Source organism: Eufriesea mexicana, unplaced genomic scaffold (genome assembly GCF_001483705.2).
Source record: "Eufriesea mexicana isolate 0111107269 unplaced genomic scaffold, ASM148370v2 scaffold2888, whole genome shotgun sequence".
Lineage (NCBI taxonomy): Eukaryota > Metazoa > Arthropoda > Insecta > Hymenoptera > Apidae > Eufriesea > Eufriesea mexicana.
In genome coordinates this window covers 394,943-412,694 of record NW_016910972.1, presented here as the reverse complement: position 1 = coordinate 412,694, position 17,752 = coordinate 394,943, and the positions used below count along the sequence as shown (strand labels likewise).

General features: G+C 44.2%; 1 protein-coding gene and 1 non-coding gene across 9 annotated transcripts in view; one reads left to right on the top strand and one right to left on the bottom strand.

The window, feature by feature from the left end:
- Window positions 1–515: 515 nt before the first annotated feature.
- The window catches only part of LOC108550665 (NAD kinase), a 20,583-nt gene continuing 3,346 nt past the window's right edge, over window positions 516–17,752 (top strand). The window contains exons 1-6 of one of the 8 annotated variants that reach the window (XM_017904454.1): window positions 516–786; window positions 1,988–2,041; window positions 14,495–14,578; window positions 16,590–16,719; window positions 17,181–17,306; window positions 17,381–17,552. In XM_017904454.1, the coding sequence (XP_017759943.1) occupies window positions 674–786; window positions 1,988–2,041; window positions 14,495–14,578; window positions 16,590–16,719; window positions 17,181–17,306; window positions 17,381–17,552 (679 nt within the window). In that variant the 5' untranslated portion in view covers window positions 516–673. Of the gene's footprint in view, window positions 787–1,987; window positions 2,042–4,086; window positions 4,168–7,199; window positions 7,438–8,316; window positions 8,669–9,498; window positions 9,773–9,910; window positions 10,219–13,269; window positions 13,594–14,494; window positions 14,579–15,696; window positions 15,739–16,589; window positions 16,720–17,180; window positions 17,307–17,380; window positions 17,553–17,752 lie in introns of those variants that run through there. The other 7 variants (XM_017904453.1, XM_017904456.1, XM_017904458.1 and 4 more) reach the window with 7 other exon arrangements.
- On the bottom strand, window positions 4,558–4,628 carry TRNAG-CCC (transfer RNA glycine (anticodon CCC)). The gene has a single exon. It is a non-coding gene; the product is annotated as a tRNA-Gly (tRNA).

Here is a 17,752-nt window from a genome sequence, read left to right as displayed (position 1 = left end):
GACGCAGAAAAGCAACACGATGTCCCAGCGATGTTTTATCGTGGTATTAAACCGAAACGCAGAATCTCACGATAGGACATCCATGTCCCACCATTTTCCATTTACCATTTCATCTACCGGTTACGTAACCGCGAAGGAAATGACGTCGACTGACTGACCGACAAACGTCCAGAGAACGTCATCGCGTAAACACGTTCTCTCATCTCGCATACTCGCATAGTTTCCGATAAGGATCGGCCAGGCGGTAAACAATGTAGCAAGCGGGAACGATGGAGGTGATTCGAAAGTGAAATAGACGGGACCAATGGTATCGCGAAAGAGCAGGCCGTCGGGACCCCGGCCGACGATAATAGAACGGTTTTATTCGTACGGCCGGTATTTACACGACAATATTATTCGGCGAGCGGCGAGGAGAATACCAGGAAAGCGACCAGCGAGAAAGGGAAAGGGGGTCCATTAGAGTAGCGGCCGATCCATAGGCGCGAGGTGAGGTTAAGTCCGTGCTGGCCGCTTTCAGTGCGCGGCGAGACATCTCTCGGTGCGGTTCTCGCAACTACTGCCTATCGATCCGCGCTAGTATCCATCGACGCTGCGTGTTCTCACGAGTTCGCCATCGGTTTTTCACGGCGAGGCAATCGGTAAAGGGTGGAAGGAAGAGGGAAAGGTGGTCAGAATGAACGAGAGAGATCTGCAATTGGCCAAGGCGATGGTTAACCTCGAGTTGGACGAAAATACGCCGAAAAAAACGGCCGTCACGAAGATGCACGATAAACAGCAAACGTTCAGGTAAGCTGGTAAGCTATAGTCGGATTCACGTGTGTATCAAAGTCGAGAAAGCTTATCTAACTTCTCTCCCGATCGATTCGGTTCAACACGATTCGATGCGATCGCGGGATCGATAAATCGTTCGTTTCTGCCCGATCTCTCGGGTTCCGGTTATGGAATTCCGTTTGAATTCCGTCGGCCATGCGCGAACAATGCGCGACGTCGGTGCACTATACGTTCTGTTCTCGAATTGGACGTGCATCGATCGTTGTCGTGGTAGTACTCGATCGTTGTCGCGTGTATAATTGATAGAAGCGGCTGTCCGAAAATAAATTGGCACCGAGTTCTATCGGCTCGGCAATGAACGCGCCTATGGGTGACGCGCGTTAAAAATAAAGAGGCAGGCTCATTGATTGTGGAACACGGCCGTAGGTGACCGTGACATCCAGGGACACGAAATTTGTATCAGGTCACGTTGCGTTCTTCGTCGCTATTCGATGCACCACGACGGCGTAACGGGTACCGTAGCTGCCTTCAAAGCGATTGATCCGGGTTCGATTCTCGGCCAATCAGCAATGCGAATTTATTTTTGTTCCCCTATGTAATATTCATTTTGGACTATGAAACGGTTCGACGTATGAATACTTTTTAGCTTTATTTTAATTTCCTGAATCTTTTTCCGTCCTATGACGTACGTTGCATCGGCCAATGTGTAGACCTAGATCGAAACCCTTCACTCGAACGAATTACACGATCTAGGCCAAGGCCAGGAACGGACCTTGTCATTCTTATTTGTAACAACGGCCTTTTTCAAATAGCGCATACAATGGAAAGACACAGACATAAAAACGTCGGATCCATATCTCTGACATGTCGCGAGCCTAACATCGGCACTGTTATCGCATCGATGAGTCGTGTACATACGTGTAGCTATGAATGACCGAATAGTTCAATTTCGATCTCTCTAACGCGTATATAGAGGTGTATATAAACAATGGACATCCATCAACGGAGTCAAGGCAAGGGCCGAGCTGAGCATTGTATGCATCGTTCGCACGTTATTCCCGATAATTAGCCTCCATAATTGTCAGTTCCGGAGAAGCTGACACAATAAGTTCGCCGAAATATCACGAATTTTATTCATATCGTATTCATATCATATTCATGCCACGTGACTAATCTATTCTTCACTGATGTATAACCCTTTCTGTTTCTCTTGAAGCAACGCGCGGTGCGAGTTAACAGTCGATTACAGCGAGGCAGTGGAGCCGCGAAGGTAACGCAGATTTCTACTTTTTTCCGCTCTCCTCCCTGTAACTAGCGCCACCAGCATGGCAGAAAGTCCCTCGTTTCGCTGTTTTGTCCTTCGCAAACGGCAGCAAACGAGATGTGTGTACGTCTGTAACGCTTGGATTTTTCGTTCCTCACGTTTGCAACCGTTCTTCTTCATCTCCTCCTCTATTCCTCGAGGAAAGAGCTTCCTCGTGAAACGTAATTGTATCAAACGAAACGAATCTCTCCTTCCGATCCTTGTTTCTCAAATGCTGCACGATGTTATACACGTTATTGTTTGTGCAACTTTATGCATGTTCGCAGTTTAATGCGCGATCGTACGCTTTTTAAGTGTCCCTAGACTAGACCTAGATCAGCTCTAAATTATTCCTAGATTCGTTGTAGTTGTTCGTTTAAATGTCTGCCACATCGATCGCGCTACTCGTGTCTTGTGCTTTTCAAACACGAACCACGTTTGTTTGCTAAACACTGTGCACCAAAGCGTTGGTTTTTAGAACTAGCGAATGTCGAGAAAAGAAACTAACTTTCGATCGAACGTGTTGCAAATTAACCTTGAGCCTTAGAAGGAACTTTCTCGCGGTGCAATTGACACGCGCCGAGGATACTGGTTTCCAGCCGTCCGAGAACAAGTTAGTCCTGTTGGATCAGGAAAGTTAGCCCAATTCACGGTCGTTTTGACTCCTTTCATTTACGACCACCGACAGGGTGGCTCGACTCCGCGTCCGACTGGTCCAAAGATCACGTTCCTCGTTATAATTAAAACAATCTTCGAACAGATAGGCACGATAATTTGGCGCACGAAGACCCCGCTTTAATCTCCGATGACCGACGCTTAATTCGTGCTTGCGAAGCTGCAACTACGCTTAATCGTGTACAAGCTATCCGGGTAAACAAGTGAGCGTTCTGAAAAACGTGGCATGGAAACACGTCCTTCTGTTCGAACGGTTGTACAAAGAATGTCGGTGCTCGGCGTATAATTCATTCATGGTAACGTGCATGCAGAATGGATATAGCGATCGATCTGTCTATATTTGCCGGGACACCGCTATCATTTTCAAGATCATAATGTCATTGTCGCCATCCGGCTATAATAGCTCCCTTCGTGGCTCTCTGTGCGCGACGTGAGTAAGCGGAATGGGTGACATTGTCGTCCAACAATTTCCTCCTCTCGATAATTGGAGGCCGCTGGTAGGTTGATGTTTCGTTGCAAAAATTGCCGAGAACTCGTAATAATTATGAGCGCGGATGATAAGTGCGATATCGGAAAGCTTACAAATATACCTTTATCTCGTTACCCGGGGTCATCATCTCGCGAAGATCTTTGATCTCGCTGGTGAGACTATCGACCTCATTCCCGGAAGCCACTGGATCATCCATCGTGATCAATAGTGGATTTCGCGAAGGATATGGATTCGCCTTGTTGCTTGACAACGATTTCAGCCACCTGTGACGTAACGTCATCTGACGACAGGCAAAGAAAGAGCAACTGGACCCAACGATTCCTGGTAACCTACTAATAAGCGACAAACAACGAGTATGAAATCCAGTAACTCGCGAGAACAATTGTCCAATGGAAGCTCTGGATCGGCGTGTAGCTCGGATAAGAACTAAATAAGAATACCCCGGTGATGAAACCAGATCGTACAACGATATCTTTGTCGTAGTGTAAAATTACGTCTCGCCGCGAGAACACGATCAAACGAACAGGAGAAGGCAAAACGATTAATTAAATGTTGTTTTGAAAGTGTATCACGTGTTTCGTTTGTGGTGGAGAGATAACGTGACAGATTAAAGAGAGGGAATAGAGCCTGGCGAATTCAGAATCTGAATCCGTAGATCAATCAAAAATCACGATGTAACGAGCAGAGCACGCGAACGATCTTTTCTCGTCGATGCGAGCTGGGTTATCGCCGAGGTTCCCTCTTATCATTGGAAATTTTTGTTTTCCTTCTTTCGCCGACCTCGCACCGTTTGCCGATGGATTTAAGTGTACGTTGTTAAGCCATTTCAGTATAGTGGTACACGGTATATAGTGATGCAACGTGGTGGAAGTGTACTGAGTAGGGCGGTTTTGCTCAAACGATATTCGAATATCTATAAAATTATCAGGTATGGTACTGTATCGGTAATCCGTGTATTCGTAAGTTTAACTGGGCGATTTCTGATAAAATCCAATGCCAAATTTGCTACGATATCGGGGGCCCAAATGTCGCGAAGTTTCCTCAATCGAGGATCGCTCTTCTGCATTCTACAATCGCCATTTTATTTTCCTTCTCTCCTGTTTCTGTTATTGAAATGCCAATTGAGCAATTTTTCCGAAACGACGTGTCGAAATATGCAGATATGCATTTATGCGATAAGTAGCAGAGTGGTAAAACGGTGTCGAATATCTCATGTAACGTTCTTCAAAAAATTATTTCGATGAAATTCTTCATGGATAAAAGGCATCGGGCACCTGTACTTTTATGGAAGTGCATTTTCGAAGTGAAAAAATAAACCTGCACTGCCCGGGAATCGAACCCGGGTCGCAAGAATGGGAATCTTGCATGATACCACTACACCAGCAGTGCTTCTTGCAAACTGTATGTCACTTTCACGAGGATATGGCGCGAACGCTCGCAAATATTTTCGTATTATTGCAACTAAAAAAGCGGTAATTGCGAAACAATCAAGGCCACGTTAACGATAATAAACCGAACGTTCGTCTTGAGATGTAAAATATGCAAATTTCTGAAATTCACATTCGACGAAACGAATTCAACGGAATCTTATATACGTTCGTGTATGAAACGTCGAAGCACCGAATGCGAAAACAGCGGAAAATTACAACGACGCTTTTCCGAAGGAAATGAGAAATAAATGAGCATAATGTGCAGACGTATAGTAAACGAGGTCATACAAAATGATAATAAAGAGAAGACAATAATAAGGATAACGAGATTAATGACACTGACATTGTGCACTCGCTATCTTAAAACACTAGCCTTGATCTAAGGCTTGCCGTTTAAGACCAGGTGGAATTAACAGTTAGCCTATGACATGGGGTACATTGCGCCTGTTATAGAATAGACACCTGAAAACTATATGTACAGTTACAATAGAACTTGGTTTACTGTCACGAAATTTCAATTACTTTCAATTGATTATCTATTTCAACGAAATGGTGAAGTTCTTCTAGTACCTTATCGAAAGAAAGATCATAAGTGAGGAGAAAAATTAATGAACTCTGGTTATAAACATTATCTCCTAACGAATTCAGGTAACTCGGGTATTACCATACGCTTAAGGATTAGGTGATGCGGTAAAGTAATCGATACAACGCCATAATTACCCCAAAACTACCCCTAGCATTTACCATCACACACTTTCCTTCAACTTCAACCACTGCCATTCGTTACGTTTGTATCATTCTCCACTTGCATGCTCGCAGAGAGACAATCGAACTGTAGGATCGTGATGTTCGCCAGTTCATTTCCATTCGCTAGTGGCCATTTCTAAAGCGCGTTTCTAGAAGGACGTAACCTCATTGTTAACCGCAATATCGTCCTTAAACCACCGGTTTTATATTCCTCGGCGAGAAAGTATCCCATTTCGTGAAATGCATAAAACACCAACACCGTGAGCGTTTTCTTCCCGTGGAAAGTGCTCGTCCATGAAACGGTTGGAGGCCAGAAATGGTCAGGCCCATAGACACTGACGTGCCGAGGGATCAGCGGCTGTGCAAAGTGGAAGATTTATCGGCAGAACCTGGCCTCTGAATTTCTCAAAGGATTCTAACGAGTCGGACGTCGATGCTGGTTGAACCGCGGTGGAAAAAAGGGAAAAAATGGGAGAGATAATGGTACGGCCCTGGCAAGGCGTCTGTTTCTCCGCGGGACACTTCGGTTCGCTTCTCGTACCATCGGTTTTGCAACGCGGTACCGGCGGCCGCAATAAATTTTGATCACTTTCATACCATAATTGCATTACGCGCAACTGGTTTACAGTTATGCCTTACGACCTGCTTGTTATATATACTTCTCGCAGAACGTACCACTGTTTATTATGCAATCGAAGAGGCGTCGAGCGGAGCGCCGCGTGTTCGCGAGAAATATTTTCTTCGCGATGGAGTCGACGCTTGCCACTTTAGCCGGCTCGAAACCGTTCGACACGACAGGCGCAGGGTTCAACAGCATTGGGCCACGAAGTCGACGGCCGGAAGTCGACCACTGCCTTATCAAGATGTAACGTTTCTGGGAGAACGATCGAGGAAAAAAGAACGAGCACGAGAAGAAAGGAAGCTCGATTCCTGGGATTAGCTGTTTTTCGTCTCAGCCTCGCCATTCCCGATTTTCTATACGGTAACGCGCGAAACAAGATGGTCGACAAAGACTGGAAATAGACGCTGTACGTCGTAGGCGATGAATGAAAAGATGTTCCCTTAGATTCCGCGAAGAACAATGAAAATGGGTCGAGTTCAACGCGATCTAGACTCGCGAACATTGCCGCGACTGTAAGGTCTCTTCGCAAATGAACCGGTTAATCGTTCGTTCGCCTTTCATTGTCGCTTTCACCGATTAGCAGCTAGCTCGAGTTAGAACGAAGGCAACCATGAAAGCAACCTTCGTTCTTCGAACCACTCCTCTCTTAACGAGAACAAAGGGGCATGACGTGAAAAGGGGGCTCAAAGCGCACGTGTCATCTGTTGCTGAAAGCTCCAGAAAACCATCTGGAACGCAGGCGCAATGCAACAAGTACATGCTCCAGTCTACGAATACCATTTAACATCAGTCGCTCGAAAAATTTCGTCCTGACGAGTCGTCGGAGCGTAATCGCCGACGATAAGGCCACTGTAATACGCGAATCGGTCTCATCGTCTGTTCATCCATGTTGGACGAACGACTCCGTGAATCTGTTGGTCTGAACGTTCGAAAATCGAAGAAATTTTTCAACATACGCGTAATTGGGCAACGGCCATGTCTGTTGGTGGTCACGAATGTATACTTTCATCACCACTTCCTCGACACTTTTCTTTTTTATCGCGTACATTCAGATAGTAGGTGCAAGGTGGTGGGGAGAGGCGCGAGTTAGAAAGCCCTAAGTGCCTTTCAGAGGCTGCAGCCGGTAAAGTCGTTGCTCAGTGAACTCGGAGCGGTCGTCGATCGCGGTTCGCTCGTCACTGTACACATCGTCGTTTCATTCACCGTACGAGGATTCCGGTTCCGAGGCCTCGTTTCTATCCGACGCGATCGATTTCTACCGAAACATCTTCCTACGAGGCACCATATTCGCGAGCTAGTCCAGCCAGTGTAACGATCCGAGCGACGAAACGATCCGAAACGCTCGCGTAAATATTCCTTTAGCCGCGACGATACGTTTAAAGCTAGAATTCCCGGCCTTGTAAGTATGCTTTCTCTTTTAAAAATAGTTGTGTGTAATTTCGCGATTAAACGCACGAACGTCGAGCGACTTTGCGCAGTCGTCGAGGCGGAGTATCGGCGAGGAAGTGATCGATTTCTACTCGCGATCCACGTAATTTCGCGAGACCAATTTCGACCTAATCTCACGGGATAATCGGACATCGCGGTGATTCGCGATACTTCCGCCCTTTTCTTTTTCTAACCCGTTACCGGTTTCCAGTTTACCGTCGTCCCGTTGTGTACACCGAACGGACGCGAACTCGCAGTGGAAATATATCGGAGGCAAAAAATCGATCAAAGTCTGGGAACGGCGCGTCGACGATAAGATAAACGTCCCCCTAAATTGTAAGACGAGAGAAAATAATAGTAAATCGACGTGGAATAAATCTCCGATCGCTCCTGTTCCAGGGTGGAAACCTCGAAGGCAAACAGGTCGCAAACTTGCGCGAAGATCGTACAAAATTAACGCGAATCGATCTGTCGACTTTGCCCGGAAGCGAAAAACAGCTTGTCATGCTGAAAATGCGATAAAAATTAGCAAATTGCTCAGCCCATGGACGTCATACTCGTAAAACAAAGGCAAATTTACGTACGACAGGTGGGAATTGCGTAACGCTTTCTAAGTTTCGTTTGCACGCGGAACGCCGCTGTCAAACAAAGTCGTTTTTCCCTTTTTTCTGTGGTTCAAACGAGCAAACTGGCTGGTGTACAAATTAATTATCTCGCGTTGCGTAAAAAAGGAAAGGGAAAGAAAGCTGGTGCCTCATAGGGAGTTCGAAAGTGCCGCGTGATGATCACGCGTCACGTGTTGAGCGATTGATTAATATCGTGGACCCGAATGGTCGATCGCGTTCGATAGAAATCAGAGGCATCCACGTTTATAAATAACGCGTCGAAACAGTGTGGAACATGTGCGCGAACATACGAGCTATCGAACACGTGTTGCTCAGAGGGAACTGGTAGAATAGCGAAAATTATGCACTATGAGATCGGCGAGTCGTTGCTAAAGTTATTCGAGGAAATGGACGGATAGGAAAGATGGTGAGAGAAAAGCCAAGACGTCGAAGCGTGAGCGAAATGCTCGACTGGCGATGCGTCGTCAGGAATAAAGGAAACGCCAGCATGGACGACACGTGCATGAACGTGCCCTTTCTTGAGGACTACGACAAGGACCCGGAAATGCGTCGCCGGAAACGTTCCGGTACTTGGCCGTGAGTAATAGCTTTACAGCCTTTTGAAAAGTGGGAGTGGAGAATCTGGTTGCTTCGTGGATAACTGACGAGGAATATAACGTACAACCATCCTGTGTACAAATTTATCAAACGTGAGCTTTATTTTTACGTTAGACTGTCTTTCGAGGATATCGCGATTGCAGTGGCAGATAGTAAGTGGTTTGATAACGGTTGTTGGACTGCAGACGTAATTTACGAAGTCACTGATTAATTCAATATCCCGTCCAATTGAATCGGGTATGGTCTCGTGGCTAAGATACCTGGCTTGTACCCGCGAGGCTCGGGTTCGAATCCAGGTGCCGGAATTTCTCTTTTCGTTCGGTAATCGAACATTTTATTTTTGCTCGAGCAGTGAGGAATCGAATGATCTAGGGAATTAAGGAGGAGATTGTCTCCTGCTCTGTTATTATACCCACACCGGTGAAGCGAGCGAATAATACCTGCATTTTGCTGAAAGAGAAATGAAAAGTAAGCCGAACGGTGTAGCGAAACCAGTATACAGCTGTTGAATTTCGTAATTAAGCTGGAACCGCGTGTAATCCGATTCCAATTCGTGCGAAACTTGAGCGAAGTCGTTTTCTTGCTCAACATTCTTCTTTTCTCAGGGACACATCGCGGCGCCCGTATATACAAACCGACGATTTGTCTTGTAGCGAATAAGCCTAATCGCGTGTATGGTAACAGCTTTCGTAATTAATATCAATTTACTACGCGATTCAATTGTCCAACCAGTCTCCTCTTCCTCGGGCGTACATTGTCACGCAGGAACGTGCCATGAAAGAGGTTAAATAAAACGGAGAGAGAAAATAAACGTGGTTCGACACGCAACGGAAACGATTGGTCACCCATGGCCGGCGGAGCATGCGTGCCGGTACGTCAGACGTCGCGACGCTCTGCGTCGAGTCACACATGGCGTCAGCCAGTTCCTTTTGCAATTGTTTAGTAGCGAAATGTGCCTGCATCCCCGCCTACTCGCGTCTCTCGATCTCGTGTCCTGTGTGTAAGCATAGCAACCTCGGTAAAGCAGCTCGTCTGTTTCGTAAATCGGTGCACATGGACGAGGCCGAATTAAAGTATGACGAGGTAAGTGTTGGTTAACCTAAATCTCGCGTGGCGACATGCGCTCGTGGCGGTATCAAACGGCCTGCGTTTCGTACAGTGCGTCGTTTATGTAACACAGGCTCGTGATGCAGGCGTGATAGGTTTCGTCGATTAGATCACCGTCATCGCGGCTGTTACAGTGCTGGCAGATTCTCGACGCAGCATCGTGTATCTTTTTGAGGTTATAAGAGGTTATAATACGCCCGTGTTTATAGAAAATCGATCGTGAACTGTGATGACTCGAAGTGAAAACAGACATACGTGAAGCGTTGCGGATACTGTCGTGCCACGTTTCGAGAAGACGAGAAGGACCATTTGTGCTAGGTTATGTCGCTTGGCAACGGAGCGAGTTGTTCGAAAAGGATGACGTTTAGGCCGCTGGTAGGCATCGTTCACGGGGAACACCATCTTGAGGCGTCTAAATATAGGTAAACTTTGGAAATTTTTCTACGAGTAGTTGCTAGACGGAAAGTTCAGATCTCTTTGGATCGTGTTAGTGTAGGTTCTGGCTTCGATCGCAATTTTTTTTAATTAAAGATCTTACAAAATGGCGGAGTTATGCATTACGTTCGAAAACGTATTTGCTGGAGCAGATGCCACTCCCAGTAAAGATTATTTCGGACGAGAGATTTTTAATGCTAAACCTACCAAATGGCCACTTTTATATTTTAAATTAAAAATTTTGCATTAAACGCGGTCGCTTTGGTTATCTGTCTTTGCGATTTTTCTTTTAATTCGGGTATATTCGATTTTTCAGAATCTTCCTCGCGTTTCATTTTCTTAAAGTTTTTCTTATTTTATTTCTTAATTGTCGTTTGACCGATCACGGTAGGTTTGGTATTAATTTGTCATCTAGAATCCAGAATCCGAGATGTAGCTTGAGATTTTCGAAAATTTATAAGAATCGTGCAATTTACGATAGATACCAGAGAAAATCGCCTAAAATATCCCATCAAAATTTTGTGAAGATCGGATGTGTAGCAGCCGTATTAGAGAACAATATCAGGAAGAACGTAAGAGAAATTCCTTTCTCTGATGAAGAATTTTTTAATTTCATCTTCAATCACCTGTTTTGGGTCTATCATACAGCAATCATTTTCAGAACACGTTTTCGCTGTCTCTTTTTCAGTCGATTCAAGCATTTATCAAGTTCTCTTGCATCTCTTTACCTTTATCTCAACGTATCATAGTCATTGCTCGTCATTTTCCACAAGTCATATCTCATTGTTCCAATATTTAGATTTATTATTTGCATGGTTAGTAAAATATTATCCTAGCCGTCGTTGAAAGCATTAGCAAGCACAACTGCTATTCCAGCGTTAACGCTAAAATACTTATGTGATCGCAGTCTTCCTAAGTCACATCCGTACTTTATCCCATACAGCGTATAATTACATTCAAGATAAAACCACGCTTCCTCGTGAGAAAGCAAGAATCGTACACGATTTATCCCTAATATCTTTGTTCTTCCTACTTCGTGAGAAACGTTATACGTGACACGACCTATCCTCGCATTCATCGCTTTAGCTTCGTCAGGAGTTCGAATTTCGTCGAGTCGTGTTCGACATTTGACGTATTTTAAGAAGCTCGGAGAAAGTATGAGAAAAAAAAAGAAATGTATTTTTCTTAAATTGTCAGGGTGGTGTTCCCCATTAAGCGGGCACACATCGCACCTCGCCGCTCGTTTCGCACACGTGTGCAAGGAGGTCGGGGTACCTGTTCGAATCGCGAACGCCTCGGTGGGAGTGTTTTTTGTTGCTCCTTTCTTTGAGAGCGAGAACGCGTTCACCTTTCGCCGAGTACATTCCATTTTACCCGGCTGTCCGGTACGCCAGCCACCGATGGCCCTATGGGCTCCCGTAGACTTCGCTGATGGCGCCCCCATTACAACCGTCGCGTTGGAATTTCAGAAATTCACGTTCGATGCAATCGATTACCGAACCGGACATAGCCGTGAGCCGATCGTTTTCTCCTTTAACAGATCGGAGCCAGAGAGAGCGCCGACAACAGGTTGGGAAAGAAAATCGATCGTGGTGTTTTGCAAGCTTTCCGTGCACGGTAATCTGGGCCAGGCCACGATTAGGGACACGTGATGGTCGAAAAACAAAAGGGCTTTCTCCCTTGCGGCTCCATCCCGTCCGGTATATTTTTCGTCCAGTCTTTCTCTCGGCCCCTCTCTCTTTCTCTCTCTCTCTCTCTCTCTTCGTATTTCTCAATCAATCGAGAGAAAGTCGTGTCTGTCGGATCGGGTGAAACCAAGAAGAAAAAGTTACCTAATGATTTCCGAAAGATCATGGTAATTTGTGCTACTGGCTTCTATTTTTAATTCCTCGATCGTTAGTTTATCAATGACCGGTCTTGTAATGCGTATGATCGATCGAGATCGATGACACGACCGATTTCTCGTAGTGTTAAACGGCGCGATTGAAGATCTATCGAACGATAAGGCAATCTGACATAATCGGATATCGTTACGCAACTTCGGCCTTAGTGTCGACAAGAACCGTGAAGTTTACGGTATACCGACGGTTCCGTGGAAAGAATCCCATAATTGTTGGCTACCTCCGGTCTGATCGTCATTCTGCGTGCAGCCACCTTGCCATTCGGTCCTTTCTAAAAGCCACCGTCTTCCAGCAAAATGTTTGCTAACGAAGAACGCTAGGTTTCCGACCAACGCTTCTCCTTCTTCCGATTCGACGTATCTCAGTGACAGTGTGTGAATATTCATCGCGTGTGGAACAGTGAATTTTCTTGGAGATTCGTCGAGGTATCAAGAAAGTACCGGACGCTGATCGCGTGCTGGAATCATTGGCGTGCATTCGTTTGCGGGGAGATTAAGATGAATAATACATAAATGATGTTCATTGGTCGCGCATTCCTTCATGTGGAATTACCAAAGCCGAGTTCAAGGTCAACAGATTGACGCTTTGAAATCCTTCAGCCTCGCTTCAGCGCGGTTCATTTTCTTCGAGGTAATCGTTAGAATTAATCGTTAGAACGAGAACTGGCAAAAGATCATCAAAGATCGTCTGAAGCAGAGTCCATTGAGATATCACACCGAGAAAGAAAGAAGTCGAGCGAATATACAGATGAAGAAAACCGTGACGAACGATGCTCGATGAAAATTCAGAAGAATATCCGAGGAAGGGTTACGTATCCTTGGGAGTAAATCCTACTATTTCTTGGTAGCTAGTTGCCTCAAAGGACATTGTTAATTTCGCATTAACCGGCCTTCGGATTTTAATGACTATTTCCGTAAAACAAAGGACGTTTTGCAATCCTACTTTCGAGAATCTTCGTGCATCCAGGTGAACAGTATATCACTCTACGACTGATCGACTATTAACAACCCTTTTTTTCTCTCTAACGAAAGAAAGCTGTTCCTATCAGTAGATAATCAAGCAGTATCAGCACCTATCGATGTATCCGTATTCCGATACGATTCGATGTTGTCAACACTGTGACCAGTGGAATAGAATATTCCTAAGCCTCTCGTGACTCGAATGTTTAGTATATAAACGTTTATTCTCGGAGCAGTGTTCTCGCTATTTATTCTCGATAATGCGAGTATATGTCGACGCTAAAAGTAGCATAAGTGACAGATAAAGAAGTGCGAATTTGTCGAAGAGCAGCTCGTTACAGAAATTCGATAAATATCTTTAAGAAATGACGGATCAAATCTCACCGTTGCTGGACATTCAGACCAATGGCCACCTCGATATCAATTACGATCTGCTTGATCTTCTGGGGAACGGGTCGATCAGCTCGGCAACGGAGGGTATTCCACGGAACAGAGTGCTCAGGTAGAAACTGTTCTTTCTCCGGGTTGAGTATCGGCATCGTTTTCTAAACAGAAAATCAGAAAATGTAAAATAAGATAGGCATGTAAGGTGAAGAAAGAAAAAGGCGAGCATCGCGAGGATGGTAGCGATTGGAAGATGAACCTGCTGTATGCAAATTTGCACGATTCATAGTAAGACGAGATAGCTTAAATGACGACAGTAATTCGTTTCACAAGGCAATTAGCATTTCTTTTATTCACAATGTCCACGTATTGCATTAAATTGACAGGAAGGAGAGAACAATAGTACACGTGCATACATTTCAATTCATTTCCCGAATAATCACTCGTTACACTGAGAAGCTTGCTAGATTGTAATAGTAAGCAAGAACGACTTATGCGACATTATAAATTATTGCATGTGTACGATTGAAAACTTGAAATACATTTTATAATCATTCTAGAATCATGCGAACAGTCATATTCGTTTATTACTTTGCTAATTATCTTGGCATCTCGTTTCCCGCATTTTCTTTCTTTAGCACACTTCGTTGATCTACTTTATCAAAGTACAAGAAGCAACAAATTATGCAAAAATACCGCTGCTATTCGTGCAAATATGGTATTCTTTTACGTAAAACCATTATTTGCCTACTAATCCGATCAGTCGAATCATATGTAATATAACGATTATCTCGGCGCAATTGCTAACATCAAGTTCAATACAAATTCATTTTGTGTACTTTGTCACATGGCCAAAGTTAGTTGTAACCAATTATCACGCGTGATCGCGATAACGCGATTATGGTTACTTTTATCCAAAAATGTCCGAGAGGAAGGTAAGGCAAGAGAGCAGGTGGCCGTTCTTCGACGTCACAGGATTCTTCTTGTTGCTTCGTTTAACTCCTTCCTTTTGTTCGCAGGAGAACGAGAAGTCTGAATGCACCTAGTCCGATCCAACAATTTGGACCATGCGGGCGTATCATGAAGAATTCCGCGATGGTCATGTAAGTACATTACGAAAACGTCAGTGGTTCACCCGTTGTCCCGATATACCCAGAGACTAGAAAGTCACGTGCAATTGCTGCTGAAGTCGTAAACTCTTCTTCCGTCCCTTTTTCTTCCTTTTCGTCTCGCTTAATTGGACGTTGGTGAGTTTACGAAGGAGGAGAGTTTCTCGTGAAAACTACAGCGCACGCGAGTATCTTGACCCAATTATCCCTGACAATGACTTCTTAAGCGAGCCTAAGCGCTCTTTTGTCAGTGCGAATTAGAAAGCGGATCTATATAAACTCGGTGTAAAGATCATGGGAGGAAGAGGTCCGGGAAAATGGCGAAATCGCGATTCTTTTCGCGCAATTGCTCGCTAACGGTGCCGTTTATCGATGATCGTGACGACGATATCGCGTAACGAGGGAATACGCTACTTATCAGATTTGTTACGTTAATTCGAAGTGTTTCGATGAGAACGCGTTTCTTGCATTGTAATCGCGTAGACGCGGGCAGTAACTGCTTCCTGAAATTTCATCCGTAATTACTAGACAGCGCGATGCATTCAATTTTAATGAATCGTTTGATCTCATGGTATACAATATAACGATGACTTGGGAAATAGTATAATGATTGCTCGAAACAGCACACATGAGAGAGGATAAAAAGTTAACCGTAGCCTTTATTAATGTATAATTACTTTCAAACATGTTTCATTTACGCATATCGCGTTACATAACGTGCTGAGAATTGCTAATAACGAGCTGAAAATTTCGTTTGACAATATTTCCTCGAAATACCATTTTTCTTTTTTTTCTTTTTTTTTTTTCAACGGGCCGAACAAATTCAAAATAAAACGCGAAGAAATGGACGGTTCTCGTAATATTCCTCTTGACAAGGAAGTTTTCTGCGGTTCGATCGGATCTTAAGAGCACGACACTTTTGGTAATTAAGTCAATGAGCATCCTGTGGATAAACACATTCACGCGAGTTACGCGCGTCATTTCGCTTATTATGCATATGAAAACGTGTGACGATTCATCGCGTGCATGTGGAGGCGCGTGCGCTTGCGCGGCGTCCGATTGTTTACCGTTAAAAATCGTAGCGCCGTGTTCGGTCCACGTTCAGTGCGAGCGCGACTCTCAATCCGGTACCACGTCATGGTTGGAACTGTCAGGTAGGTTTTTCTCAACAAATTACCCACACCGAAATGAGCTTTGCTTTCGCGCGTGGTCGCGCATACCGAGACACTTATCTGCTTTCTATCGCGGACACTTATCGGTGACACGAGATTTTCGACTCCTATCTGTTTTGGCGATTCAGCCCGAAACGATAAAATTTCCAAAATATATATATATATCTTCTGCCGAGTAATACATAGCGTATTTCTTCAGAAAATTTCGCGATAGCTATAGATAGATCGTCCGCGAAATAATTCTTCGAAGTTGTTTTCACTCGAATCTCTTCTGTTAACTCTGTTCAAATATGTTTAACGAAACTCGTATATAGAAGTAGCATCTGTATGAATTTTCGGGTATTCGGTGATAAGGAGCAATATAAAGTAAAGGTGTAAAGTATAATCGTAAAATATACGTACGAGTATATTTGCACCTTTGATCCCGGCGACCCTAATTCAATGATAAGCTCGCCGATCGATTCCCTTTGTGTAAAAATGAGTTCAGGTCACTCACGGAAGCACGTTCGGTACTTTTATTAATATTAAGCAGCCGATCGGTCGTTATTGTAATTTGAAATGGCCAGACTGCGTATACGATTATATGCGTTGAGTATCAACCTTATTGCGTTGCGAGTACGATTCAGTTTGTCATTGAACACAGAAGATTCCCGTCAATCGGAGAATAAAGTAGAAAATATATGCTTTTGCATTAACATTTCATGATACGATTAGCAGCAATAACTCGTAACGAGAATTATAGATATCGGCCTGTGTAATCATCGATGTATCTTACGTTTGATGTTCAGCGTTCAGAATTCGATTACATTGATTTGGTATTCAACTGATTGCAGGACCATACAGGATCCAGCCTCTCAGAGGTTGACGTGGTACAAGCCACCACTCACAGTTCTGGTCATCAAGAAGGTCCGTGATTCCTCGGTATTGCCACCGTTTGTTCAGTTAGTCACGTGGTTAATAGAAGTAAGTATGATCCTCTATTGATTCTCGATTTACTTCTTGTGCCTGTTGCATAATTTATGACAAAAAAGTTCCACGGATTCCTTGATTGATTCGCTAAGGTTTATACAATTCTTCGTGTCATCGTAGACAAATCGAGATCGAAGGATAATGGAAAACGGACGTCGCATATATTATTTAAACGGCATTATACTTTCATTCGCGTAATCATAGACAACCTAGTTTCTTTAAGAATTTACAGTACACGTTTCTCGGCCTATCAATTCGTATCACGTGATTCTACAACACTTTTACGTACTTTTATCGCTTATGACTTTGCAATAGTCTGTCGTCGAAGCAGAACTAGATTACACTTTTTTCATTCGTTTTCGACCGAACGACCAAAGAGCAACTCGCTTTTACAGTGTTATAACAATGTATATATTTATAATATTTCAAATTTTAACGTTGGAACATTTTCTCAGGAAAAACGCATGGTAGTATTCGTCGAGGCGTCTGTCTTGGAAGATCCAGCCTTAGCTAGGGACCCCAGATTTCAGGAGGTTCGAGATAGGTTGCAGACTTTCAGAGATGGCACGGATGATCTCCAGGTAATGTTTGTTATTAACTTTAAAGTTACTTTTACTGTCAGACGAGTGAAAATTGAAATATATATTTATTCAAGGATCGTATCGACTTTATCGTCTGCCTGGGTGGCGATGGAACTCTCCTCTACGCGAGTTTGCTGTTCCAGCAATCGGTACCGCCAGTGATGGCGTTCCATCTTGGTTCCTTAGGGTTCCTCACGCCCTTCGAGTTCGATAATTTCCAGGAACAAGTGACGAACGTGTTAGAAGGTAAATACGCAGAATTTCCCGATGGTGTATTTCACTTTGATAGAAACTATCTGCGTCCTTCGGTGTTCTCTTTCCTTCCCCTTGTCGATAGCGCAGAACACGATAGTGTCATACAATGCACGACTCATCGCACGACACGAATCATCCTCCAGTGCAATTATACGGAGCTAATAACTCTTCTATACGTCCAGCATTCATCG